We start from the raw sequence: 25,607 nt of genomic DNA on the forward strand, positions 1-25,607 counted from the left end.
AATAAAGCACCACTCCAGGCACTTGACAGCAACTAAATCTCGAGAACAGCAGAATGGAATCAACACACGAGGTTCATGTCCTTCTGAAATCAACACACTTGCACCTTGCTCCTTGGTGAGTGTTGTCTAGCTTGAACTGAACTGAGCGTCAACAGATGCTTTCTGTCCTCTGGGGCTCTCAAATCAGAAGCTCTCATTTGATGCGGTTTTTTTTTTTTTTTTTTCCTCCAAATCTACCCTGACTCTAAAGATGCAACTCAATCGTCATCTTCCCCAGTACCCTTTGCGATTTAAACACTACTGGAAAGGGGCTCTAGACCCTATGTAGCAGGTTTTATGCGTGTGTGCCAACATTCATTACATTTTTTTTTTTTAAAGAAGTTATCACTGACTGCAACCAAACATTTTGTTCCATTCAACATACATATCAAGCTCTTTTTGAGATATGCTAGGCTGAATCTTGCAGAAAGCATTTTCAAAGTCTTGATATGTAACGGGCCTCAACTGGCTGGGCATGATGGCTGAAAGGTCTGTGGCTGGCATGGCATGGAGGGGGCCCACCGCTGCTTCCTGACACAAATGAGCCACGTCTAGTCCAGAAAAGCCTTCTGTGCGCTGGACGAGCAGTGCAAACTCCTTGTCATTGAGACAGTAATTGTGCTGTGAGAGCAGTTGTACTATTATCTGGTGCCTCGCTGTGCTGTCAGGAAGTGGGATTAAAAGTCGTTTCATGAAGTACCTCCGAAGAGATTCATCTATTTCTTCTGGTTTACTGGTGGCACAAATTACTACGATTTGGTCCTCAGCTGAAGTTAGTACAGTGTCCAGCTGCATCAGAAATTCCGTTCTCATCCGATTGACTGGACTGTGTTCCTCGCTCACTTGAGAGGAGAGAAGCATGTCAATGTCACTGACAAAAATCACCGAGGGCTGGCGACACCTGGCCACGAGAAAAGAGGCGTGGATAATTTTTTCTGCTTCTCCTAACCACTTGGCAACGAGTCCAGAACCGGCGATTTTGAAAAACGTGGCCCCCAGCTGACTAGCTATGCATCGGCCCAATAATGTTTTGCCTGTTCCCCGAGGTCCGAATAAAAGGATGCTCCGAGGTGAGGCCGTCAGTCCACTGAACGCGTCTGACCTCAACACCGGCCATAAAACTTCCTCTTTAATGACAGCCTTTACCAGGTCGAGACCAGCAATGTCGTTCCAGTCCACCGGGGGTCCTTGGGTGATAATCTCATTGGTTACCAGGTCAATGAGGTGGGTGTCCGTATTCTTCAGTTGCTCGTCCACAGAGTGGTTGGATGAGGTAGCTGCACGGAGTCCAGGGCCTTGCATTGGGTGAGAGAGGAGCTGCCTGTGCTCGTCCCCATGCTCACTCATTACCGGCGACGTGTACTTCCCAAAGGATTCACTGGATCTTGATCCCAATGAATTTTTAGCAGTACTATAGGAAGGAGGGGTCAGAGCCCTACTGGACTGGCTGCTGAATTTCCTTTGCTGTTCAGAGGACATTAGCTGCTTCGTTGGCTTAAATGCCAAGGACGATGTTTCAGCACTTCTGTCAAAGCCATTCCCCCGATTTGAGTTTGAAATGCTGTTGTCGGGCATTCTGTACATAGGACTCTGCGTAGATCTCTGTTGGCCATAGCTGTAATTTCCGTAACTGGAGTCCATATCTCCTTGCCCTGCCATATAGAAAGCTTTCCTTTTGAGGGAACTTGCCGAACTGTTTGTCAGAGCCGAGGGTGCAATGGGTGTCAGACCATGACCCTGGTAGGTGTAGCCAGAAACAGTAGTGGGGGGCAGCGGGGTAGGAGCGGGGATTCCTGAAGGCAGGTACGCTGAAGGAGGAGGAGGCGCGCCGCCGGGGCTGTACCCGGATCCCACAGCAGTCTGAGGAGGATAGCTAGCAGAGGGATAGCTGTAACTGGGGAGGTTAGAAGTCCCATTGTAGCCCGGGACCAGGGCTGGTGGCGGAGGCGGCGGTGGCGGTGGCTGGAGGAGCCCGGAGCTATGCAAAGGAGAAGGGTGAGGGGAGGGAAGTGCAGGTGCCGGCTGGCTACTGTAAGTAGAATGCAAATACGATCCGTTGTATCCCGGGGCATATTCCTGAGAGGGGAGCCCTGCGTGGAGACTGGGGACGGTGTGGCTCCCACAGGTACTGCTCGAATAACTCGGCTCGGTCAGGTTGCTGGCCACCCCGGGGGAGCTCCCTATGCTCGCAGAGACGTCTGCTGGAGGGAGGGCTGAACTGACTCCGGCTTTGCTGGCTGCGATAACATCCGGAACACAGTTCATGGGATAAACAGCTTCGGAATTCAAGGAAGGCTGCCAGGGTTCGCTTTCATTTTTCCGACCGTTCACGAGGCCGGATGGGGCATCTGAGTAGTTGCTGAGGACGGGTCGGTCCACGGGGCCCTCTAAAATGCCAGAATACTTCTCTGCGTATTTTTTGAGTAGGTTGGATGCAGTCAGAGCAGAAATGTCGTCATTTGCCCAGGCGTACTGATAGGTGCGCTGCAGATGACCTCTGTAGGCTTCCACTTTGTGGGCAGGAGACCGAGTGGTTGAGGTGATGTCAAAGTGCTGTTCTGGCCACTGGGCATGCTCCGGCGTCCACTGCATCTTCAAGCCTGCAGATTGGGGGGGGGGGGGAGGAAAGTTAATTTACCGAGATACTCGTCAGATGTGCGAGAAAGCTTTTCCCTAACTTCTTTGGTAACCTGTTACCTTCCATTAATGATGGAGCCGTTACAAGGAATTCCCACAGTGAGAGCTATCCACTGGGACCTGTACAGTGTGTACACTTTAAAACGGACTGGATTTCAGTCCTGTATAAAAAGGAAACCGAATTTACACAAAAACCCTGCAGAAGACCTCATTCTTTGTTCATTTTTTAAAGTAATAAGCAAATTGATTTCCTTTAAGCTTAGCGAGTTACTCGCTGAGCAACACAGGAACACACACACACACACATATATATGTACACACACATTCCCGCCAAATTAGAATCCGATCACAGGTTCTTACAATGAAATATGCATATCTTTTAACTAGGAGGTACGTGATACTATTAACAGGAGCAATATCGAGCCATCCTGTCTCTTCACATCAGAGTTTCTGTTTTATATTTTAACCAATATAAAAATGAGACACAGCTGACAGATCACATCTAGGACCCCTCTCTTATTTGGTACTGAACACCTAGTTAGCACAGTATAATGCTCCCTGCGCAGAACAATATGACACAGACATAGCAGGTCATTCCATAATCCAACTCTCATCTAAAGTGCTCCACGACAGTTTCAAATCTGCTTCGTGGAGTGCAGCAAAGCAATCTCCCAGGCAGCGCTCCATCGCTTTCATCGCACAAAGCCTACAACTCGGTATGAATTACAACTGGCTCCTTTCTGCCTCTCAGTTCTGTTGTTGAGTCTCTGAAAAAAAAAAAAACAAGCATCACTTGTCTGTCGGTCTTCCAGCTGGCAATCTCCCTCCTTCCTCTATAATCCTTCCCTCTGCTTTACTAAGAGGAGTGAATACATATGCATATATATATATATATATATATATACACACACACACACACACACACATATATCTTTACGTATACCTATTATGTGTGTTTGTATCTATGTGTACATATATGGGGCGAAGAGAAGAGGAAGGAAGAAAGGAAGGAAGGAGGGCAGACGGGCAGGCAGCGAGGGAGCAAACAGGTGAAAGGGAGTATAAGAGGAGGGAAGAGGGAGAAAATGTGGATTCTCTTTAGATTTCTGTGGGAAACAGTGTGTGTATGGCATAAAGTCAAGGAGCACAGCTAGATAATGAGATGCTATGGGTGAGTCGATCACCTGCTAGATTATCAACCGAAGCAAGGTGACTTAAGTAGCAAACTGTAAAACCAGAGTATTTTCTCAGTTAGAATCAGAGAATCATTTGAATTTTACAGTTTAAAGAGACTTTAGAAATTACCTTATTTCACAGATTAGGGAACCAGTGCCCAAGGGGATTTAGAACATCCCCTGGAGGACGCACGTACACTTCGTACCCTTCATTACAGTAGAGCGTGGGAACCCTGTTTTGCCTCCCAGGGCTGGCTCACCTCACCCTAATCTCTGCTTCATCCGAACACTTCCGATTCCTGTAGGGCTATATCAAATAGGTCTCCTTCAACTCCTTCGTACTACCCAAAGTGAATTTTATAAACCGCCTTATGCCCTCTGGCAGAGATCCTTTGATAAGAAGGGGGCCTGGTCCGAATGAGACGTCTGTGGCATCAGCTCCCTGCTGAATTACTGCCCTCTATTTTGACAGCTCCTACACCCTTCCGCCTTCCTCCTCTAACCCCTTTAGCTCTTCATTCCCTGACTCTGGCTTCTGACATGGCCAGCTTTGACTTCCGGAGCTAAACTGAACACAGCCCAGAGTTTGGTAACAGAATGGCATGTTGATTCCCTCCTGACTCCCTCTTCCTTGTTTGCAAAACCACTGCACCAGACACTGGAAGTTAATTAGCAGGATGATGCTGTGCTAATTGTGTTAATTTACAAGGTTTTAGTCAAAGAGAATCATGCCAGGGCTGGCACTGCTGTCATGCTTCCGACTTAATGATTAAGAAATACTGAAAACAAGGTGGGAAGGATTGCAGTAATTACACAATAAATGAATAAAGCAACAGGATTCATTTGCAAATATATTTTACTGCAGTGGTACTCATTTGCATTTGGATTTTTAAAAAGGATTCATGTAGATATTCATTTGCAAATCACCATCTCAGTTAAATTAAGTCTGAATGCTGCACAGTATAACTTAATCAAGCTATTTTTTTTAATAAAAATAGGAAAGACCTTACTTCACTTGGATATGCAACAGATTCTTTCTTCAATTTCCTTTTCCTTACTCCTCCCAAATCTCCATATGTTTCTCTTTTAAAACTCGACTTAAAAAAAAATAGTATCATCAATTGGAAAAAAAAAAATGTAAAATCCTGATGAAGTACAGCTTACACCATTTCAGCCCAAGAAAATCTGGGGGTGAGTTCTAGGAGGAACTAAAGTGATATTCTTAATTGTTTCTGCTTTCTCAGTCATTCCTTTTGAAGGGGGCGGGGGAGGTGGGGAAGGAAAACACATCGCAGAATGGGTGAAATGACCGAAACCACACTTAAAGGGGAAAAGATGCAATTTTAATGAAGCAACATTTCAGGAATCATACTTTCATTAAATTCAACTGGAAATTATTAAGAGCAAATCACCAGGAACCAATCGCAAGTAATCAGTATCTAAATTCTTCTTGTGTCATGGGATTTACTTCAAGCCTTATAAAAAGGAAAGAATATTAATGTGACTCTAATGTAGAACTGTCTAAAAGACCTACAAATTCATTAGTCCTGTAAATTATTTCCAGGGAATTTCTATTAGAATTTTTTCTTTAAAAGATTATCAAATACAAAGTCGAGAAAATAAGAATGCTCATATGCTCCGAGGGGACGTTTGATGAGATTGAGACAGAAGAAACATGAATAAATGTCTTGAGAGGAGGCCTCCAAAAATATTTTGGGAGTTATAGGAAATGGAATTTACCACAAACACAACATGACACACATACACACTAGAAGGCATGGCTTCCTTTCTGTTAGCGGAGCTGAGCCATCCTTGGCATAATTAACACACATGACAAACATAAAAGCCCATTTATAAAAAAATGAAACTGCTCTAGTGTAGAATAATTACTGGAAAAACAAACAAAAAAGGGCACCCTTCCCTCTTACTGGCTTAAAATCTTTTTCTCCTAAGTTAAGCATTTACAAAAGGTGTGCAAAAGTGGTTTTAGTAAGGTATAATCACTGTAAAAGACAGGAATGTCAAGTTTACATTAAAAAGTTCAGTCATTTTCACTCTGTATGTCTGTGGAGTTTAACCCTAGCAAAACTAATACATTTCCTAAGATTTCTGTTTCAATCTGAAATTAAGCAATGATCCTATTAAAATTACTGACTTGGGACAATTACTGGATATACCGTTAACTTTGGATTCTCATGCTATTTTTGGATGTGCTTACCAAGATAATTGCAAGTTTATTTATTGATGCATACTAACTAATAATCACCTTAGCGGGGTTGCCAAAGGCAAATGTGAGCTTTGATTAAATAACCTTAAGGGAACAGAATTATTCACATCCCCTGGAACACGAGTACTTATCCTGTGTTTTGAAATCATTAATGTTACTCTAAAGCATCAGTTAATAGTTAAGCATAAGCTAGTTCTTACTATCAGTAGGAGCTGAAGAAGCTAGTGTTCAGGAGATTGTCCTGGCCTTGGGAGCACAGACAGCTTTCTCATCAGTCTCTTGAATTTTAATGCTAATCAGAAGGAGAACAAAACTTGTTGTTGTTGTTGTTCTGTTTATTGGTGGTGATATTTCTGGTGTGAAATGGAAGAAAAATGTAGAGCCAAATGTTCTTTGAACAAAAAATCATGCTCCATTTGACTGTACTGCTGTTCTAGACATGTCGGAAGCAGCATGGGCGTGTCACTTAACCTGGCACGCAAATAATAAGGTGGGTTTTAAAAGCAGCTTTGATATGGTTTCTCTCTGGAACATGCATAGAGAAATCTCAGAAACAATACTGTTTTAGCACTATTAGAAACATGAATCCACAACAATAACTTCCACTGCTGTTTAGAAATAGCTTAAATAGGTCCAATAAAAATTCAGAAAACAGTGGAAAGTAAGAAAAATAGTTCTTTTTTTTTTTTAAAGATTTTTTATTTATTTATTTTACAGAGAGAGATCACAAGTAGACAGAGAGGCAGGCAGAGAGAGGGAGGGAAGCAGGCTCCCTGCCAGGCAGAGAGCCCGACGCGGGACTCGATCCCAGGACCCTGAGATCATGACCTGAGCCGAAGGCAGCGGCTTAACCCACTGAGCCGCCCAGGCGCCCAAGAAAAATAGTTCTTAAAGATAATTGAAGAATTGTTCCAAAACATCAATTTTTATTTTTGAAAGGATCAGGAAATTCTTAATATAGCCAGCAAATTTCACAATGCAATGTGTTTGTTTTTAAAATATGTCATTTAATAGAAAATTGCTTTTAAGAGACGTTAACATACATTTTATACCACAATGAGAGGGCCTATGCTACAAAGCCTGAGCATTGGTTATTTCATTGCCATAGGATGAAGTTATGTAGATATAAATGAACAAGTCTGTATTTCCCATAAAACTGGACGGTTTGGATACCACTTTCCTTTCTTACCATTTCTGACCACTTTATAACTCGGGTTTAACTACGAACCGGTTGCGGCCTCATTGTCTTACTTGCTCCATTTTGTTCTTTAACTGTTTTGAAACGACACAACTGAGACATCCTTCGAAGTTCTGTCCTCGCTTCAAAATGATTGAGAAGCTGTTACCCAGAAAAATGAAGAATATAAAAACAACTTTCAGAATGGGAGGAAATCCGAAAGAAGAGAGTAAGCCTCTGGAGTCTATTTTTAGCACACATTCCTGGAAATACTAATATAAGGCCCTCACTACCCGCCCCCCGCCCCTACCTAACACCCCGATGCTGCTCAGCAGTTCATCTGGTCTAAAAAAGCGGTTCCTTCTACAAGGTTCACACAGGGTAATTCTGGCTGCTAGGGACTCTGCCCTCATCTGCAGGTTTTCTCACACTTTTAAGGGCGGGACCTGAGGCAAACAGCTGCAGGCCTGGAAGGCTTGCCTGCTCTAGGATAGCTACACATGCTCACATGGGACTGCACGACGTCACTACACCTGTTACATTCCCTTGGGCCATGGTACCTCTGAACTTTTCATCATGATTTATTTAAATATATTTTTAAAAAATCCAATAGCATTGGTACCCATGTTCTCTCTAGAAAGCAATCACTCCTGGGGTAAATATAACAAAGTACAGTTGACCCCGGAACAACACAGCTTTGAATTACGTGGGTCCACTTATATGCAGATTTTGGGGGGTAAACACATGACAATACTGCCGATGTTATTTCCTCTTACGATTTTCTTCATGACATTTGCTTGTCTGTGTAGAGCTGCCTTTATCATAAGAATACAGTATAGGGGCGCCTGGGTGGCTCAGTGGGTTAAGCCTCTGCCTTCGGCTCAGGTTATGATCTCAAGAGTCATGGGATCGAGCCCCGCATCAGGCTCCCTGCTCAGCAGGGAGCCTGCTTCCCCCTCTTTCTCTCTGCCTGCCTCTCTGCCTACTTGTGATCTCTGTCTGTCAAATAAATAAAATCTTAAAAAAAAAAAAAGAATACAGTATATAATACACATGACCTACAAAATGTGTGTTGATCGACTGTTTACGCCATTGATAAGGCTTGTGGCCAAGAGTAGGCTGTGACATTTTCAGGGAGTCGAAAGTTACACGCGGATTTTCAAACACTGCATTGCTCAACGGTCGACTTGAATATATTCAAGTGTTTACAGTCCCCTCAGCCTAACACTACAGATTCGTCATCTTTTAAGGAATGGCACAACTAACACACAGAACACTAAAAATTTCAGGAAGAGAGTAGCAAATTCATTGGCTAAAAATACAGATGGATGCAGCGAAATGCTTCGAGAGAGCACCTACAAACCTGCTGTAGTGAACCCTGGCCCAGCGCAGTCTCCCCTCACCATGATCCTTCCTGGGGTGCGGCGGGCGAATGAATCGTTGGAGCAGACCCAGTAGTACTCTCCTTCTGTAGCCTCACCCTCAGAAGCCGAGGCCCACACAGCAGTGTCTCGTTTTCCCTGCACTAACCCATTTGATCTGAAATCTTCCTCGGCCCATGTCCTGATAATTCCCAGCCTGAAAATAGAGGCCATATCTAAAAGTGCGGGGCAAGAGCACAGACATGACATGTTCCCTTTCACCTCTTCCATCCGGTTCATCTTCAGAATACCCAAAATGAGAAGCCCTTTACCAGCTAACTAGGAGCTAACTCATTTTATTTAGTCAGTGACTTGAGGGCCCTCCATATATACTGGGGTTCAGGGCTAAGAATTTTAAGTCAAGGGAATCTGTTTATCAGTCAATGAAACTTTTTCAGCTTTCTGTCTTCTTTTGTAACTTCACATTCTAAATTCTCTTTGATTGTAGAGACTAAGGGAACTTTAAAGTGACCTAGTCCCCAATCCCGAAAGTCTCAGTCATAGTTCGGTACTTCACTTACTGTGGTGTCCTATGGCGTAGAGAGCTATTCTGCCTAACACAGTGCTTTTTTGGAGGCACTGCTAGCTCGGTGGAATAGAAAGGGACTGACGGAAACATAGAGAAGGTTGTAGAATTTTGTCTGAAGAGTGAATGTCCCAAGCTTGGGAATCAGACCACTGGCTCTGCTCATGCTGTTGCTTATTTGTTCTAACCTTGGGGAAGTCACTTAAGCACATCGAACTCACTTTTCTCAGCCATAAAACGTAGACCCTAATGGTATCATATATCGTACTGGATTCTTAATAAGATTACCTAAAGTGATGATATACATTGAAAATCTCTTCCAACTGTGAATTGCTATACAATTAGTTCTTATTCTTTAAAAAAAAAAAAAAATACAAGAGCAACAAACACAAAACAAAACTGACTAGACAAAAAAAAGTAAGATCACTCCTAGAATTTATAAATCACTTTTTCTTCCACCTCAAGACGTCTACTGAAAAGGAAATTTTCCAGTGGAAATGTTGGTTATAAGGAAGGTGTAAAAATTCTTTCATACTCAGCAAAATACAGAGCATGAGCTTACCAAAAGATGTCAGCAATTCAAATATTTTCGATTCCAGATGTTTTCACAGTATTTTATTTATTTTAAATGTTACTTGTTACTCAATGTTGTAGAGACCACAAGTAAGAAATAAAGTACTTAGAGGTTTAAATCCAGTTAAGAATGATCTCAAAACTTGCAGTCTCGAAATAAGATATTCTAATTATATAGCAATACTGTCAAATGATTTTTCTCTTTAAATCACACTTTCACACCTCAAGACTCCAAATTATAATACATTTTGAAGCAAATTACTCCCTCCTCCCATTTCACCATATTTGCATAAAGCGATCCTTTTTAAGAACCACAAAGGCATTTCTGGCTAAATGGCCCTTAGTAAATATAGTTCTAATACCTCACCCTCTAATGTACAGAAATTGCCACCTCACTACCTGAGGGCAGCATAGCATCTGCAACCAGCTTTTGTTGGCCAGCACAGGGTTTTAAAAATCAGTGACTTTATAAAAAGATTCTCTATTTCTGTATATCCTATTTTTCAAGACAAGCTGAATGCTCTTAGACGACCAGATCTCATTCTTGCCTGGCAACAACTGAATCTGAAAGCCAACTGCCCACTTTGGACACGGCAGCCTTCTCTACTTTGTCACACCGTCCCCACTCCCTATTATAACATCTGGTATTTCGATGGTACTGATCAGTGACGTAAACAATCAAATCTGTGACTACATTTAGAAGCTTCAAGCCAGCTTTTACACTTAAGTACATTTTTTGGAAACTAGCAAGTATAGTGCTCTAAAACTTGAACAAGTAGTATCTTTAGGAAAAAAAATTCGAAATACTATTTTATATATATGTGTGTGTGTGTGTGTGTGTGTGTGTATGTACACATACACACACACGTATATATGCATTCCTGTCTTCTTAATCAGAACATAGGGAAAATGGTTGACATTTTCTTGTTGATTCAGTGTCCTTAGTGTAGGATAATGAATAATGATTTCTTAAAAAGCTGGTTTCCACATTGCTATTTCACTGTCTCCCCCTTTACTCTGATTTGTCAGATACTTTTTCTAGCTGTTTTCCCTATTCCCTATGTCAATTCCCACCATTCCTAATATGCTCCTTTGAGTATGCCATGGGTACTGAAACCGCAAACCAAAGCTTCATTAAATTGTAAAGCTTCCCCTCTAGGTCAGTCAGGAGCTTTAGTACAACTTTTGAGAGACTGTTTAAGTTATTCCAAGTTATGCTTTCTATATCTTAGAGAGGATGTTATCTGGGTAAGCAACTGATCTTGTTCTACATGTCATCATTTTGGACCTAGTAAGAACCTGTGTTCAATATTATGGGCATCACGACTTAGACTAGAATGATAGATACTCTGTCCTTCAGTTAACTTTGTGTGTGGCTTATGATCTGAGTCAGTTTCCCTAAAATACATTAGATTTTATTCCCAGCAACAAAATACTCCTCAAAATGTGACTAAGTGTAAAGATGACTATTTTGCCAATATTTCATCCTGAGGAAAACTAGTAGGCGTTGGTCTGATAGGTCGTAATGTGTAAGACATATGTAAGAGGACGGCTTCCGTTTATAAGGATGAATGCTTGAGCACTTCTGCAGAGCCAATTACACTGGTGACAGTAGTATCCCTTTTAGTCCACTGAGTTTATATTTAACATGTGATCAGGATGGACAGCCTATCACTTAAAGCGACACAGGAATTCATAATCCTAATTCAAGTAAGTATTTTTTCCTACTCGGGGCGGGGGGGTCCTAAAATTTCCTAAACTTAAATCCAAAGTATTCAAATGAAAATACAATCACGCTCACATTAAATCAGTCTATTTTAAAATCACAATTCAGACTTTTTGTTTGTTTGGGGTTTTTTGGTAAGGGTTGGGTTTTACAAAAGTTTATGTGTACAAATTTTTGAATACTAACCAAAGTCAAGTAAACAAACAGTGTCCAAAAGTCTGTGTATATCCTGTGTATAACCATAGTAAAGTCCAAAGAATACAAGGCTATGCATATACATACAACAATTTAAAATATGCAAATGATCCACACTCTGAATCTTAATATTTAGTGTCAGGCGTCATCAACTATTTCAAGGGAAAGAGTTTGAGGGTTACTAGGTAAGAGGACTAATTCTTCCATGTTAAGTTAGATATTTTGTTTATTCTACCTCTGTGAATGTGTTTAGATAATTTGTAATCAGCTTAAAGAGTGCATTGTAGGTAACCTTTAAAGTTGTTCCTTTATGGCCTTTCATTTCTCATGCTGTCTCTTCCCTTTTCCCATATATGTTTTCAGTCCATTACAGCCATCTACCCTTCCCCCCCGGTTCTTTTTGTCATACAAAGATCATCAGGACATACCACACATGTCCATGGGGACTGCCCGGGCTAATGAATATGTATGTTCTGTGTCACAACAGAGCATTCCCCTTGTTCTGCGGTATCAACCCTCTTATGTGTGTAAATAACAGGTGAGCTGTGTAGCGTGCAGGGATAAACGGGGTTAACACAACCTGAAAGCCCCGAGCTACATTCAGAGCATCTGGCCTGTATGGTTGATCCACAAAGAGAAATCCACATGCCAAAAGTACCATGCATTTTCTATGTCATTTTGAGTCTTTATTTTTAAAAAGGTCTCTGCTGAGGCAACATCACTTTAGTCCTGAAAGTCTGAGGTTATTCCAGTTGATTCTCAAGTTACTGTTGTGTCATATAAAATAAATTTGCACTTTCAGTTAACACAAACCGGGCATGGTACCAACCTTGAATTATGACATGGCTGGTTAATTTCCTTGGTCACAATCCTAAAATGTTATGTTAATCATTACGCACAGACGTAGCTATTTGTAAATAGTTATTTGCGCAAGTGTATTCTATTTCAAGTATATACATGTAAAGTTCAATTTAGTTATATTTAAACCGAACTGTATTCACTTTTTGCCCAACATGCCGTGCTGACATGGGTCAATAAACAAATTTCAGAATCTCCCAAGCTCCACAACATTGTGTAAGATGAAATTTGCAGTCATCCTCTTTTTTGTGTTCCTCTAGAACCTTACTCTAAAAAGACAGTTTACATTAGAAAAAAAAAAAAAAAAAGACCATTGAGGCTGCTTATTTAAGATTGAGGGTTCACTCATTTAATTAGGCAAAGGAGTAGAATATGATTTAAATATTATACAACTCTTCAACCATTCTCCTTAAAAACTCTGCTTAAGGTGACTCTAAAGTGTGCAAAGCACAGACAAAATTTGTTAAGGTTATTTATGCATTTTTCTCTTTTTGGCAATTTGTACATTAATTTTTAATGCAATAGCAAAATAGTGTCTTGGACTTTGATAAAAATATTCTATAGTCAGGGCTGGGTGACATAGTGCATTAATTCAGTGTCCTTCACTCCTGGGACCTGTGTATAATTTAGTCCAGCCTGAAGAAAATAACTTTGATCTGAAGGCAGTGGAAAAAGCTACATATGAAATGAGTTTAGGTAGGTTTAGGATTGTTTCTTTCATATGAGACAATGTATGAGGATAAGCTGCTTTTGAATACAATCAACACAGTCCAGGATTAGAAGTGAACTCTTACTAACAACACTAGTTCCCTTACCTCTTCCCCTCCCAGCCCCCCAACTTCGCCCTCCAGCCCCATCCTATGGTCTGGTGAAATAAACCTGAGCACCACATATAATTAGGATGCTCTGATTTCCAGATAAACAGAACGTTGTTAAAAGTGCAGTGTGAACGACAGTCCAGTCATTAGCGCTGTTGGCTCTTCCATTTGCAAAAACAAAGAATGTTGCATAATGAGACAGAAGCAGAAAAAGAGAGGAAGGATATCAGCGTCCTCAAAGAAAGTGGCACTTCCTGTCCTGGAGGGGGTGCCCAACAACCTAACCTAAAAGAAACTGTTTCTTCAGAGAATATTCTATCTTGATCATGTTCCCTATGTCAATATTTAACAACATAATTTCATCTACTATTACAGTAGATGATGCCCATATGTCAAAAAAAAAAAAAGTTTAGGCTTTGGCTGAATTTATTTTATTTTATTTTATTTTGTGTCTTGGCTGAATTTAAAACAATGATTGGTCCAGTCCCATTAATCACATGAACTACATATCTGCTTTTTTTTTTTTTTTTTTTAACAATTCTACAATCAGTTCCAATCTGACTTTCTTCTGTTGTGAATAAATATGGCTTACTTTGTCTCTAATATAGCAGTTAAGAATAAACTTGCTCTCAGTACTGTCAATAGTTAAAAGCTGTAAGGGTGTTGCTTCTATATGGTATAAACAATACTATAGTTGTATACTTCTTACCTATCATGCATTATTTTATTTGCCTCCTTAGTTATGGAAATGCTAATAATTTGCTAATAATTTTTAAAGAAAAAGGAGTTAACAGTCACATTTAAATCAGCAGAGAATGGAAAGAAACTTGTTTTTTAAATCAGCAGAGAATTGGAAAGAAACTTGGTTTTTTTTTCAATGTTTCAAGTTTTTATTTAAATTCTAGTTAATTAACATACAATGTAATGTTAGTTTCAGGAGCAGAATTAGTGATTCACCACTTAACATGTAACACTCAGCGCTCATTATGATGAAGGAAACTGATTTTTAAATTTGCTAGTTTTAGTTGCTTATGTTGAAAGAGTAAATATGTCGAATATTCCTGCTCCCTCTTCAAATTGTGTGCATCCTTTTTACACGAGGTCCCTAAACAACAGGAAAACCTAACCCCTGCAGGTGATTAGGTTACACCTACACATCAGATCTAGGGGTCTGTGTTTCAGTGTTATGTCTGTAGTTACAGAAAGGACATAGAGAAAATAGGAGGAAAATGAGAGAGAAAGAAAAGAGATCTTTAAAATTGCTTTTTTCCAGGGCGCCTGGGTGGCTCAGTGGGTTAAGCCTCTGCCTTCGGCTCAGGTCATGATCTCAGGGTCCTGGGATGGAGCCCCGCATCCGGCTCTCTGCTCAGCGGGGAGCCTGCTTCCTCCGCCCCCTCTGCCTGCCTCTCTGCTTGTGATCTCTCTCTCTCTCTCTCTCTCTGTCAAATAAATAAAATAAGAAAATCTTAATAAAATAAAATTGCTTTTTTCCTGAAAATGATCTGCTTACTATTAATAATCTCAGAATCCAAAGTTTATTCTAAATGATTTTACAAATGCGCACGTCATATTTTTAAACACAAGTAAGCATATTTCAGGTTTTCTTTAGCTAGGTATTTATTATTTGTGGCTTGAACCAAGTCATATACCTCAAAAAGTTTCCAACTTATAAAACTTAAAGTTTTATTTATGATTCCAAACTGGGCTGCCAACACTCTTTGCCTTAACTGAGCGGTCATTTTCCAGGAGGCCTGGGTTCACATGTGTAGTATTCTTCAAAAAGGAAACCCAATAGCAATTTTATTACATACTGATACATTTTCTCAGTTGAATACAAAAAATAAAATAATTTTAATTGAAGTGTAGTTGACACATTTAATAGAATCATTTTTGATAAAATGTTAAAAAATCATTGAAAAGCAAATAATTAAAACATGTAATAACTGGGTTACATAGGAAAGCACCCCCAATAGTCAGTTTAGAAGTTTTTTTTGTGTTTTCTATAGAATGGTTTTTTTTTAGAACAGTTTTTTTTTTCCTTTTGAACACAATAGAGAATTCATAAAAGTAATGATGAATCATAAGTCTAAGAAGATTCCTTTCTCATTGAAATGACATACCTGCAACTGGTCTCCTTTTAAGTAACTCTTTTTGAAAGCATCCGTATGCCTACAAGAGCATTCATTTATATTTGACTTTCGTCTTAACGGCCATTACCTGATCACTTAGCTAACTTGTGAAGTTTTTCAGGTGAGGATGTTTTTACTGTGCCCTCCTTTTTTTTAAATGCTTCTACATCCAGCCATTGTTTTCATATTTTACTCTAGAAATTATTTTATCCTGTTCAGTGTCAAATGATATTATACTTTAAAAAAGAATCTATTCAGAGAATATAGCATAAAATAATGCCTTGCCTCCCTGGCCATAGCTCCCAGAAGCATTAAAATGTTACTGGAGTACCCGAATGACAGCAATGACAGCTTAATCACTTAAAGGCTTTTTACATTAACAATTTTTTTTCTTTCAATTTGAGCAGTAATATTCAGGCATGATTTAATAGGAGGTTAGCTGTTAAATGCAGCTAAATAACATACTTTTTTAAAATATCAAAATCAAGTTTGGTGCCCAATGAACATTTCTTGACACTTTCTGAAATATTACTGCACGTTCATAAAGCTTGGCTTCTTTTATTTTTTTTCCTCCCGCTATATGTATTAAAAAAAATGGCCTGGTAATTAGCATGCAGAGTCCAACAGCTTTCTGTATTGTTATGATTTTAAGTAGAAGATCCATGGATAAAATGTAATTGAAAGGTGAGCCTATTAATTTGGAGAATAACCTCCACAAACCAAATAAGAATGAATCATTTTTAAGTCTCCACCTCATTTATAGCTTTATATTCCTAAGGAGGAAGAAAAAAAAAAAAAAAAAGCAGAGAGAAACTAAAGGTGACCTTATTTAGACATATTAGTCAAGACAGCCTTTGCTGTTTTTAACCAAACATGATTGTGACTCCACTGTGTCCATCCAGTTTTCCAGTGTGTAAATTGGATGATGACTTGGACAATTGTCTCTTCATTAGTGAACTGTGGAAAGGAAATATGGAGGTGGCTTTTTATTTTTTAAACTCTGCTGTGTCTTATAGTTAGATTCTGAGGCATCAAGAAATATATATATATATGTATATATATTTTTTCTAGACAAGCTGTCATAATTGAAATGAAGTCTAATCAGACTCATTACTGTTTTCAGCAATTTGCACGACCATAGATGCTTATTAGGTAACTCTGTTTAATAAACCACTCTTTAGAAAAATACCAGTAATGAGCTCTTAACAGCCAATCTTTAGCGTGAATGTAATGTGAAAAGTGTTCCTAGCGCTGAATAGATTTTCACATTTAGTAGTGTCATAATTAAGCTCCATGAATTGGTTGCTGTGATGTTAGATTTATTACAATAATCTTATTTTTTTCCCTTATTTTAAATATACTTGGAAACACAGTCATCTTTTTTATAGTTGGAATATATTCATTGTAAAGCCAAATTCAGGCTTATACCAAGCTGATCAAAAGATTTCCTACTGAGGATTTGTTAACAAATGATAAGCAAGGATTTTATAACTGATAATTGATTCTAGCAATCAAGTCTTTCCATCAGCATCCCCACCCACACCTCAGGAAAACATCCTGTCATTTGATTATATATGAAAAGTTATCCAAGATATAAGTGTATTGTGATCATTCAGAGGAAAAATCGTTTTTCTGTCCATGTCACTAAGACATAGACAAAAATGGACATTCTGAAAAGAATATCTGAAGAAACATTCGTCTTCCAAAATAGCAGCTATAAATAACACTATATCGCTTTATTAGATATTGTTCTTAAAAATGTGAATAACAAATAATAGCAAAAAAATGTGAATAACATTTTCCTCCCTGACTCTTCCTTTCTGTAGCACTATTTATTAAGATCTTAACGTTAAAGAACAATATTGTGGATATATATTATTTATATGCATTAGGGGTGGTCATGAGAGTTAGCTGGGCTTCTTATTGATAAGGGCAAAAAACCCAAAATGCTAGACACCTCTAACGAGAGGGGTTATTTCCATTCAAGATGAGGCATGTGCTGAAATAAGTACGTATCTGTAGAGTCTTTATTGATTAATCCATCAATAGAGTATATCCTGAGGCATTTCCACATGCATAGAGTCATATAGAAGGAACTGAAAATATTCTTTGAGAACATCTAAATGAGCCTTATAGGAAGCTCTTGAGCTTATAGTCATGAAACATCTCAGAAGATGAGACAAATATCTTTTGGTCACTAAAAGCAACCGAAAAGGTGACACAATCAGCTTGGAAATGAGACTCTGGACATTCTGAAACAGGTCCACAAAGATAATCAATAAATGAAAAAGTACAAAAATAACAGGAGACCAAGATTTGATGCCCACTCATGATACAATGTTAAGAAGGATTCTGTTGCTGAGTGATTCTTCTCCCAGTACACTCATTTCTTCTAACCTCAAGCTTCACGACACCTAATTGGAGCCAATAAGCCTCCATAACTGTTTTCAGCTTTTTGAATCAATAGGGCTAGGAGGATTGAGACTGTCGAATTAATGGCTTGTTTGATCTGATTTTGTGGAATGCACTTTTTTGCATTACAAAGTAGAGAAGAAACCAAACTCATTCCCTTGTGAATTAATATAGCTTTCAAATCAAAATATCTTCCTGTTTCTTTAAGTCTCAGCTGAATTCGTATTCAGAACCACAAAAGAAAAAGCCAGTGCATCAAACTACTGCAAACCTGTATCCTGTATCTTTAAAATGACTCACAGCTAAAAAAAAAAAAAAAACCCAAACCAAAGGCTAATAGAGGGTCCCTTTTGGTGCTTTTGGAATGCCTTACCATAACTTTGAATAACTTTATTTATGAATTATAGAATTTTTGAATGTTTTATAGAAGAGAATAATTAATTTGTACATTAGAATTTATTACAAAAGCTATGAGGCTCTAAGATGTCAAGTAATAGTAGTTATGACAAAAATAATAATGATAAAATACAAATCATTCTTTTGGTGAGCTTTCAAAAACTTTCCATAATAATGAAGCCATGATTTTAATTACGCATTTTAATAAGGAATTGAGTACCTAGTTAACAAATATTTTACCTAAATTTAACCCTGAGCTATATAGACAGTTGGTAGAATTCGCCTTGTCTTAATTTCTAATTTGAGAAATACAAATATGGATTTATGCCTAGGTATGATTCTAGTGTAGAGAATAAATAACACATAAATACATATTGTCATGTAAACACAAGATATGCGTAATAGGGCACAATTATATAGTAATGGTAATGGGGAGACTTGTATTATCAGGTAAGACATTTTGGAGAAGCTGGTTTTAAACTTCAGCTTTTGGCCATACCATTTAGTCCTAGGTCAGAAGATGCAAAGAAATTATATAATTAAGATTGCAGATAATTCTGAGAAAGAATTAGGGCTCCTTAATCCTTAAAACTTTCAAGAACCCACAATATCTTCTATCTGACTTACTGTTAGCACTGTACATCATTTTATCATTTGTCATATTCCTGAGCAAAAAAAAGCTTAATGTAAATATCCTTCCTTGTAACAGACAAGCAAGTAAGCAAACAAGCAAAATGAAACTTGAAAAAATTCATTTTTACTTAAGTCTTCAATTCATTCTTTCAGGTTTCCTCTAGCCCCTCCTCCTCTGGCCCTTACCCACTCTGGCCCCCACCTCCTTTTGGCTCTGGCATGTGGGCCACTGACTCATTTTCACTCCTTTCCTTCCCTCCTTTCTTCCTGTTTTCAACTAATTAGTCAGTTATGAGAAAAGAAGTTACAGAGAAAGTACATTTTTAGTCTCAAAACTAGAATCTTAAACCTTCTTTGATTCTCTGAATCTTGAAACTTTTATTGTTGCTAGGGGGAAAAAAAAAAAAAAAGACCAGTTGGCTAAACTGTTTAAACTATAGTGACGTTCATGCTGTAATAACATCCAAGTGCCTACTATTACTTGAGAGCTTCTGTCCTGTTAAGAAATAGAAGTCCCCTGTGATGGCCCATCAATTGTACTACTAGGTAGTAAATACTAGGTATTTACCCAAAGGATACAAAAATATGGATCTGAAGGGGCACATGCACCCCGGTGTTTGTAGCAGCATTATCAGCCAAATTACGGGAAAAGCCCAAATGTCCACTGACAGATGAATAGATACAAAAGATGTCATGTATATGTACAATGGAATATTACTCAGCCATAAAAAAGAATGAGACCTTGCCATTTGCAATGCTGGGGTTGGAGCTAAAGTGTACTCTGCTAAGCAAAATAAGTCAGTAGGAGAAAGACAAATACCTATGATTTCACTAGTATGTGGAATTTAAGAAACAAAACAAACATGGGGAAAAAAGAGAAGCAAACCATAAAACAGACTCTTCACTATAGAGAACAAACTATGGGTTGCTGGAGGGGAGGTGGGCAGAGGCATGGGTTAAATGGGTGATGGGGATTAAGGAAAGCACTTGTGATGAGCACTGGGTATTGTATCTAAGGGATGATTCACTAAAATCTACTCCTGAAACTAATATTACACTATGGGCTAACTAACTAGAATTTAAATAAAAACATTAAAAAAAAAAACCATTAAACATTGAAAAAGAAGTTCCCACCTCAGTGGAACTTATAGTCTATTTTTAGTGATGATTTACCAAAGAAAATACTTGGTTCCAAGTGGGGTTGGGAGAGGTGGCTGTATACAGGAGTTAAGAGTCAAGGTGTATCTTGAAAGCTGAATAGAATTTCACCAGTTAGAGTTGGTTTTCTTGCCTGAATCAAAGCTTGGTCAAAATCTCAGATGACGTTAAATGTATCTGGCACATTCGGGAAGAAGGGTAGCCTGGTATGGTTAGAAGACAGGGAGGTCTATGTTTATGTATAGGGTGGGATAGAGGTAGACATGAAGCTTGAATTCAGATTGCAAATGGACTTAAATATTTGGACCATATCCCACTGCCAATAAAAAATGCCACCTTCATCTTTTCATTAGAAATATATCAATAATAACAATATAGAGACCAGAGTGGGGGCAGGGGAGGCTAGAAGCAGGGTTATAACTTGTGCAATAAGAAGAGAAAAATCTGAGAAAGATTTTAGACAGGGAATGAAAAGGATGGACTGACCAATTAGGTTTGGAGGAATGAAGAAAAAGGAAAGGGGACATAAAAGGACATCATCATTAAAATAGCAATATTTGTGAGGTCTCTGTAAAATAGTTAATAAAGAGACTGAGGGTATACATTGCGTTTAATCTTCCTAAAGCCTAGTAAGGGACTGTCATTCTTTTTTATGTATGGTGACATGGGTTCCATGAATCTAAGGAACTTTCCCAGGGCCACCCCAAGTCAGAACTGCAACCTGGATCATGGGCCACAGAATTGCTATACTTTGTCACTCCATAGAGAACTTATTAGCTTGTACAACCAATGAGTTGGACACTGGAAGTTCCTATCTTAGGAAGGGAAAAAATTCAAAGCTCTTTGAGGATGTTTAGGAGTCATGAGCATATGAGAATTTGTTGAAATTATGGTAATGGATGTTACAGCAGAGAGAAAGTGTTAGAAGGAGATGAGAACGGAACTCTTGAGTTAAACCGACATTCAAGCCGTACACAATGGGGGCAGAGAGGACATATCTAGAACAGAAAGAGAAAGAGGGAGAGGGAGAGAATATGCTGTAGCAAAAGACATGTGAGGAAGGATCTTCAAGGACAGAGTGTTTAATTGTAGCACATGCATCAGAGAAATCAAGTAGGATTAGGAGAGAAAATAGGCAGTTAGGAGGCTAGAGATGATCTGTGAGAGAGCAGAGTCAGTACAGTGTCAGGGTCAGAAGCCTTGGTGAGTGGGTGACGGCTTACAAGAAAGTGACATGGCAAGCTTGGAAGAACTTTCCCACTGATAAACATCTTAATAGAGATGAACAGCAGTTTACGGGGAAAAGAAGAATCAAGGCAAGAGATTTTCTTTTTAAGGGATATGAGGAAAACCTGGTCATTTACCTAGATGGAAGGTCACAAACTATGGCAGTAGGCCAAATGTAGCGTGACCTCTTCTTTCTTAAGTAAAATAGTATTGGAACAGTCACACCCATTCACACCCGTGTACTGTCTGTGATTGCCTTCTAGCTCCCAGCAGAATTGAGAAGTTGGGCTAAGACCACATAGGCCACAAAGCTGAAAATACTTACCCCATCCAGCCCTTCACAGAAGATGCCTGCCAACCCCTAACCCCAGGCTGAGGGAAAGAAGAAAATCTAGAACATTGTGTGGATGGGGCATGGGTGGGAACCGGCAGAGCGGGATCAAGTACAGGAAAGAGAATTAAGGGCACACGTTTCAGACAATCAATGGAGAAAAAGAAAGAACCTCTTTGTCTGAGGTAGGTGGGAAGGAGTTCAAGGACAGAAGGAGTATATTTGATCTGTGGGTCCCCTTTCGTTTCCTTAAGAAACTTTTGGAGTCAGATATCCCTTCTGTTTTCCTAGAAGCCAGTCAGCAGACCCACATTCCCTGTCTTGTTCCTCCGTCTATTGACTGTACCCCTAATCGCAGTCAGGTACAAACCGTGGCCACAAGGAGGGACAGAATGAAAGAGAGTTCAGAGGAATCAAGGGAAAAGCATCATCACTATAGAAAATCAACGCATGCAAACTAGTGGACAGCAGCACCGTTGCTGTTGTTGACAAGAAAAGTACAACCCTGGAAAAATAAGCCTAATTGAAGACTGCACCCCAGTTGTAGCAAAGATTTGTATTATAAAGAGGATGAGAACTTGTAGTCATTACTGAAATATTTAAGATTTTCAACTCTCAGGAAGACGTATAGCCTTAGCAGAAATATATGAAACTATGTGGAAAAGAAATGGTTACTGCCTAAGAATGCTTATTGTTTCTCCCCTCAAGAAAAAGAAAAAATCCATCCCACTTAGAATTCATTAAAACTTAGAAAATGCGTTAACAATATTACACAGCTGTCTGGTCTTTTTCACACTCATCTCTGCCCCCAAACGCAAACACACTGCTCTCTTTCTGTTATCTTCCTCTTCATTTCCTAAAGCAAGTAATCCATAGGTGCTGGAGATTTCTGCCTATTGTGTAGTTTTGGGTATTCCTCTTGTTTACTTTGAGGTTACGACTTGGGCTCTTTAAGGTCGGAGAGTCCTCCCAGGATGGTCACTCTGCTTGAGTTACGGAGGAAGCCCACTGGACAGATGTGCTGTTCGTGCTCATTCTATACCACCCGAGCCCCTGCTGGCTTCACCCCTCTAACAAAAGACTCATCATGCTCTACTGACGAAGTTGGAAGGTTGGTTTGATAGTGGTATATTTTTGTATCTTACGCATATCGTGTGATAGATAATGTAAGTATACATTTGTACAAAGAAAGACAGTGCTTTACTAACTAAGAACATTTAGTTAGGTTATCCATGAATGGTGCAAACTTTGTTCCCCAAGTTTATCATCCATTTCAGTCTTATTTAAAAATTAGAAAGTTAAACTATCCTTATTTAGGTAGTAAAATACATGGTTCCCTAAGACAATCTATTTTTAGGTTAAAATATCTTACTCTTAGCTTGAGAATTCCTTTTATTATTATTATTATTACTATTTATTATTATTATTGCTACTACTACCTCATCTAGGAAGACTTCCTAGACATCACTGCCTTCTTTTTTAATCTACCATTCCCCATAACACCCTGTACTTGTGCATTTTAATGCTCATTTTATTTTACTGTTTCATCTGTATCACCTGCTAGGCTAATCTCTTTGAGACCAGGAATCCATACCATTAGAACACATCAGGGACTTGGTCTGTCTTGTTCATACCTATATGTCCAATAATAGAGTCTCTATATAAAATAGGTACTTTATTTGTTCTCTAGGTATATTTATCTATATCTTTGTATATAAATCTAAATCTATATCTACATCTAAAATCTAGATATTTATCTATATCTTTATCTAGAAAGATCTGCTTCATGAAGGCCCTACCATACTCTATATATCTAAATGCTTAAAATATTTAAAACATCATAAATAATTTTGGAAGTCATAAACTGAACAAAAAAATGTTAATACACTTTCTTTCCTTCTACCTTTATAATTCTATCTTCATAAATGTCTGGAAAGCCAGGCTTAAATTTAGAATTTTCTGTCTCCTGGATCATCAGAGCTCTTCCAGAATAGAAGAGGCTGACCTGTGACTGGCCTTTTCTTCTTGCTCACAATCATCTTACTTCATAAGCAGCTTAACATACATGCTGTAGAATGTTCCATCCATTGCCTGCTGTTCCATCACCTCACCCCCACTTGGGTCCTGTGAAGTACACACATTGAGGACACTTCCTACCTGTGGGAGGACAGACCTAGTGAAGAGCACTGCATGGGTCCTAAAAGTGGACTCAGAATTTCAAGTGTCTAGAACATGGTCTACAAGGAGGGCATGGATTCCAAGTTTGAACATCCTCATGGCCCTTGGACTCCTCACAATAGGGTATAGGACAATACTGGAGGAGGGCAAGATTGGACCTTCTAAAACATGGTGCCCTTTTCATCTGGGACAAAGGATTGTTGTAGTGACTTGTATCAGATAATTTAGTGGTCTCCAAAATCAAAAGAAACATTGTTTATGCTTTCCTCCTTTTCAATAGAAGATACTGTATTAGGAGCCAAAAGACATACATTTCACTACTAGTTCCCTACCTAGTCACTGTCACTATTACAGTAATCTTGGTCTGAAGACCAGTCTCTGAATTTAAAATTCCTCACTAGTCAACTCCACACATTGCTATAAATGACAACAGGCATAATGTATGCAATGAATTAATTACTATTACAAAGTTAATAATTGGCAGAACTGAGGCCAGATTTTGAGTTTACTATTCTTATTCTCGTAGTTTTGTTACTCCTTTTACTCAAATCTTCTATTATTTCCACACATTGGCTTTGGTATGCCTTGTAGGGCAACATTGAGCAAGATATTTTTCAGTTTAAAAAATAATCCTTCCACCTTCACCTCCAGAGCTATTGAACAAGTTACTCTCTTAATGAGGGTTGTCGGTCTCCATTGTCATGGGTATTCACCACTGAGAAGGATAAAGTATAACCAATAAGTATGATTCTAGGCCTCTCTGTATTTTTTGGTACTCTAACTTCTACCCATAAAACATCTATGGTCATTTTGGGTTAGAGTCTACCAATTTGTATATACTTTATAGAATATAGAAAACAGTAGAGTCTCATAGAAGCAATTTAATGATGTAGAATTTACTACAGGATGTAATACCTGCATTTGTTGAAAGAAAAAAACAGTAAATAGAGACTTTATTTTAGATATTTTACCAAAATTATTTTTATACTGTTTACAATATTTTATTCACTCTTCTTACCAGAACTACCTTAAAAAAGATCATCATTTGCCATATTAAGGACCTTTAATTCATAACTGTTAATTCTGCTGAAATGTCAGCATTGTCATATTCTGACCATTGTGGACTGAATCTTAGCATATATTTGAACTGTTCCAGGTCCGAATCCCTAGACTTCTAGTAACCAGTCATGGGACCTGAGGCAAATGGCTTAACCTTCCTATGTCTCGGTATTCCCACCTTTGAAATGGGGATGATACGGGAATGCAAGCTCGAGTAGCCACTCTGGGAAAATGTATGGAGATTCCTTAAAAAGTTGGCAATAGAGCTACCTTATGACCCAGCAATTGCACTATTAGGTACTTACTCAAAGAAACAAATGTAAAAGGGAGCACCTGTACCCCAATGTTTATAGCAGCAATGTGTACAATAGTCAAACTATGGAAAGAACCCAGATGTCCATAGACAGATGAATGGATAAAGAAGATGTGGTCCGTATATACAATGGTATATTACTCAGCCATCCAAAAAAATGAAACCTTGCCATTTTCAATGACATGGATGAAACTAGAGGGTATTATGATAAGTGAAATCAATCAGAATAAGACAATTATGATATGATCTCAATCATACGTGGAATTTAAGAAAACAGAGGATCATATGGGAAGAGAGGGAACAATAAAACAAGATGAAATTAGAGAAGGAGACGAACTATAAGAGAGTCTTAAACATAGAAAACAAACTGAAGGTTGCTGGAGGGGAGAGAGGTGGAGG

General features: G+C 38.8%; 1 protein-coding gene across 1 annotated transcript in view; it reads right to left on the bottom strand.

Annotated features, from left to right (window-relative positions):
* Nucleotides 1–224: 224 nt before the first annotated feature.
* The window catches only part of LOC111143834 (fidgetin, microtubule severing factor), a 124,382-nt gene continuing 98,999 nt past the window's right edge, over nt 225–25,607 (bottom strand). The window contains exon 3 of the mRNA XM_022497772.1: nt 225–2,639. Within this exon, the coding sequence (XP_022353480.1) occupies nt 385–2,639 (2,255 nt within the window). The 3' untranslated portion in view covers nt 225–384. The remainder of the gene's footprint in view (nt 2,640–25,607) is intronic.

The sequence above is a fragment of the Enhydra lutris genome, unplaced genomic scaffold (assembly GCF_002288905.1).
Source record: "Enhydra lutris kenyoni isolate GAN:26980312 unplaced genomic scaffold, ASM228890v2 scaffoldscaffold1, whole genome shotgun sequence".
Classification (NCBI taxonomy): Eukaryota; Metazoa; Chordata; class Mammalia; order Carnivora; family Mustelidae; genus Enhydra; species Enhydra lutris.